Raw genomic sequence first — 4,163 nt, 5'->3', positions numbered from 1 at the left:
AGTGTACTTTGCAATAAAAAGAGAGTTATTGAATCAGGTTTGCGTGAAGGCCCTGCATAAACTGCACAAGGCTCATACCCCAATTACATCTTTGTATAGCACACGGTGAACAAGAAGTTTGCCCAGGGGGAAAGTAGGCCACTCACAGAATGCTAACAGCAATTTTCATAACACTCCTTTAGAACAAAACCTTTCCTGAGAGAACAGGGGCTGCAATCCAAAAGTTCTTTCTCTTTTGTAAACAGCAGTATATACTGCAGTCACCAAGTCTGCTCAGTGCATTAAAAGGTCAGCCATAATTCATTCCCTGTACTGATGTCAATACTCCCTTGTTCATATACATCTGGTGTCCATCACACTTTTTTTTTTTTTCTAATTTGGTTTGATATTGCCCTATGTAACAAACAAAAAATTATATCATTATTAAAAACACTTCAAATAAACATATCTGGGGTCAGACTGTTGCCATGATGACAAAGATCCTTTGCCCTGTAAGTGTGGAGTCAGTTGGTGTTGATGTCTCTTGCCCTGGATATTTAAAAATCACTGTTAGAATGGCAGGATATAGACAGAGCTACTTGAGAGAGTTGCGTCACAGAACAGTGATGCCTCTTTAAGGACTATGCAAGGCAACACCATCAGAGATGAAAAAAAATGAAATTTTTTTTGAGGGTCTCCATAAAAAAAATACAAAAAATTTGTCATAATGGGGCACAAAATATGGCGTTCCCAGGCAGATGCTCCTCAGATGGACACTCCAAAAGAGCATGCTCTCATTTTGCTGCTCTCCAGGCAGACTGTGGGATCATGCGCTATTTCAGTACTGTCTGAGGTGTGCTGAGTTCAGCCATAAACAAATGAGCAAAAAAAACAGACAGACAGACAGGGACAGAGCATAAGAGTCATAGAGAAAGAGATGAGACAAAGGTAAGGCACAGCGTAATGAGGAAGTTCATCCAGAAAAAAAAAAAAAGAAAAAAGTTGATAAGATAAAGAATACCTGTACAAAAACCTGTGGATAACAGTGTTGTAATTATTAACTGAAAGTAAAAGTATTAAAAATGTATTTTGTTAACTGAAATAAACCTGAAATACAATAAAATCTAAATATTAGATGAAAAAAATTAACCTTGAAAAAAAGATTTGCCTTGGCAACAAACTAAAACAAAATACGTTTAAGATGAAATACATAAAAATATATAAAAATAGCTATACAAATTATTAAAAATGACAGAAGCACATAATCAAATTAACTACATACATATGTATAATACAGTTGTAGTAATTTATACAGCAACTCTTCTAGTGAAAGTGTTTCAGAATTGACAAGCTTACTAAATATTAATTATCTAGCCACAGGAGGTCACAAGCCAGTGTACCTTTTGTGCCGGTCCCAAGCCCGGATAAATAGAGAGGGTTGTGTCAGGAAGGGCATCCGACGTAAAACTTTTGCCAAATTCATTATGCGAACCACAAACATGAATTCCATACCGGATCGGTCGGGGCCCGGGTTAACAGCGACCGCCATCGGTGCCGTTGACCTACAGGGCACTGGTGGAAATTGGGCTACTGTTGGTCGAAGAAGGAGAGGAGGAAGGTGTGTGAGAGGAGGAAGGCGTGTCCGTAGGCAGAGAGAGAAGAGGAAAGGCAGGAGTTTAGGACTGAAAGTAGGGACTTTGAATGTTGGTACGATGACAGGTAAAGGCAGGGAGCTGGTAGATATGATGCAGAGGAGGAAAGTCGACATTCTGTGTGTCCAGGAGACCAGGTGGAAAGGGAGCAAGGCTAGAAGCATTGGAGCAGGGTTTAAACTGTTTTATCATGGTGTGGACAGGAAGAGAAATGGAGTAGGAGTAATCCTGAAGGAGGAGTTTGTGAAGAATGTTCTGGAGGTAAAGAGAGTGTCAGATAGGTTGATGAGTCTGAAGCTGGAAATTGAAGGTGTGATGTTGAATGTTGTTAGTGCTTATGCTCCACAAGTAGGTTGTGAGCAAGAGGAGAAAGACAGATTCTGGAGCGAGCTTGAGGAAGTGATGCAGAGTGTTCCCAGAGGTGAGAGAGTGGTGATAGGGGCAGACTTTAATGGACATGTTGGTGAAGGGAATAGTGGGGATGAGGAAGTGATGGGGAGGTTTGGTCTTCAGGAAAGGAACCCAGAAGGACAGAGGTTGGTAGACTTTGCTAAAAGTATGGAGATGGCTGTGGTGAACACGTACTTTCAGAAGAGGCAGGAACACAGGGTGACATATAAGAGTGGTGGCAGGAGCACACAGGTGGACTATATCTTATGTAGACGCTGTAATCTGATGGAGATTAGCGATTGCAAAGTAGTGGTAGGAGAGAGTGTAGCTAGACAGCATAGGGTGGTGGTGTGTAAGATGACTCTGGTGGTGAGGAAGATGAAGACAGCAAAAGCAGAGCAGAAGACAAAAATCTCCATGGACTATGATGTTTGCGGATGACATTGTGATCTGTAGTGAGAGCAGGGAGCAGGTGGAGGAAAGGCTAGAGAGGTGGAGGTTTGCTCTGGAGAGAAGAGGAATAAAGGTTAGACGCAGCAAGACAGAATACATGTGTGTGAATGAGAGGGATCCAAGTCGAACAGTGAGGTTACAGGGAGAAGAGATAAAGAAGGTGCAGGATTTTAAGTACTTAGGGTCAACAGTCCAGAGCAATGGGGAGTGTGGAAAAGAGGTGAAGAAGCGTGTGCAGGCAGGTTGGAATGGGTGGAGAAAAGTGTCAGGTTTGTTGTGTGATAAAAGAGTACCAGCAAGAATGAAAGGAAAGGTGTACAGGACAGTAGTGAGACCAGCGATGTTGTATGGTTTGGAGACAGTTGCACTGAGGAAAAGACAGGAGGAAGAGTTAGAGGTAGCAGAGCTGAAGATGTTGAGGTTCTCTTTGGGAGTGACGAGGATGGATAGGATCAGGAATGAGTACATCAGAGGGACAGCACATGTGAGATGTTTTGGAGACAAAGTTAGAGAGGCCAGGTTGAGATGGTTTGGACATGTTCAGAGGAGGGAGAGTGAATATATCGGGAAAAGGATGCTGAGGTTAGAGCTGCCAGGCAGGAGGCCGAGAGGAAGACCAAAGAGGAGGTTTATGGATGTAGTGAAGGAAGACATGAAGGTAGTCGGTCTGAGAGAAGAGGATGCAGAAGGGGATAGGGCTAGATGGAGGCAGATGATTTGCTGTGGCGACCCCTGAAGGGAACAGCCGAAAGGAAAAGAAGACTAAATATTAATTATCGATATGTGCCATTTTCCTGACAATTATCTAATACATGTTGTGAATTCTGTAGTTTAGTAATTTTCAGTAATTAATTAATTGTGAGTTTTGTTCACTACATTTTGTTAAAGTAATTAAAAGTACTTTTTGCTTTTTTTTGTCATAAGGATGGCAAATTAGGTAGTTTTGCAAAAAAATTACTTTGTTTTTATTAAACAATTTATTTTTAAAAATCTGTTTTTTTTTTCTTTTGATTGTATGAGTGAAATATTGCCATGTTTTACTGAGATTCATACATCTGACCTGCTGCTGGGGTATTATACAGTAAGTAGGCCGCACTTATCATAAGTATAGCTACTTCTTCTGTGTCTGTGTGCCAGTCACTGGCCCATCCTGACCCTCGAGCAGTGCTCCTGTTACTGTGGCTCTGGCTGCTGCGCTGGAATGTGGAATGTTCAGGGGTGTGGGACAAATGTTCCTAAAATGCAGCCCCACCTCTCAAACTGTTTGCCACCACAGTTGTGGGGACCTGTGCACGTCTTGTGTGGACATGTGTTAGACTGCAACTGCACAAGTGCCTTTGCGAGGGGGGCAGGGTGGTGTAAGATTGCTGAGCTTTAATAAAGTATTCCTCCCACCCAATAGTGAAACTCAAAACATTATCAGAATGGAAACAAAGAAGTGCAGTGAGGGCATATGCAGACACACACTTTTTTTTTTGTCCGGTAGCACATACCTCAGATGAATGATTCATATTTAGCAAGCTTGTCAATCCTGAAACATTTTCACTAGAAGAGTTGCTGTAAGTCAGGACTTCCCAGGCCTGTTGTTCAGCCCTTAATTCTTGATAAACCTCCTTTCATAAAGGCCACAGTTTAACCAGCCAAATTAGACCTGTGTGGTCGATTCTCAGAACAACTGTCACAATAATT

General features: G+C 41.9%; 2 protein-coding genes across 2 annotated transcripts; both read left to right on the top strand.

The window, feature by feature from the left end:
* Positions 1–1,478: 1,478 nt before the first annotated feature.
* LOC107675819 (craniofacial development protein 2-like) lies at positions 1,479–2,405 on the top strand (the record flags this gene model as incomplete). The annotated part of the gene is made up of 1 exon (XM_016470291.1): positions 1,479–2,405. A coding segment is annotated over exon 1 (927 nt), but the record flags the coding sequence as incomplete, so codon positions are not given.
* A 32-nt stretch (positions 2,406–2,437) lies between these two features.
* On the top strand, positions 2,438–3,367 carry LOC107675836 (uncharacterized). Its single transcript, XM_016470307.1, has one exon. It carries the CDS (start codon positions 2,446–2,448, stop codon positions 3,208–3,210), a length of 765 nt encoding a protein of 254 aa, XP_016325793.1. The 5' UTR covers positions 2,438–2,445; the 3' UTR covers positions 3,211–3,367.
* The last annotated feature ends 796 nt before the right edge of the window (positions 3,368–4,163 follow it).

The sequence above is a fragment of the Sinocyclocheilus anshuiensis genome, unplaced genomic scaffold, assembly GCF_001515605.1.
Source record: "Sinocyclocheilus anshuiensis isolate Anshui unplaced genomic scaffold, SAMN03320099.WGS_v1.1 scaffold1640, whole genome shotgun sequence".
NCBI lineage: Eukaryota > Metazoa > Chordata > Actinopteri > Cypriniformes > Cyprinidae > Sinocyclocheilus > Sinocyclocheilus anshuiensis.
The sequence above is the reverse complement of the archived record's forward strand: the minus strand, read 5'-3'. Positions and strand labels throughout refer to the sequence as shown.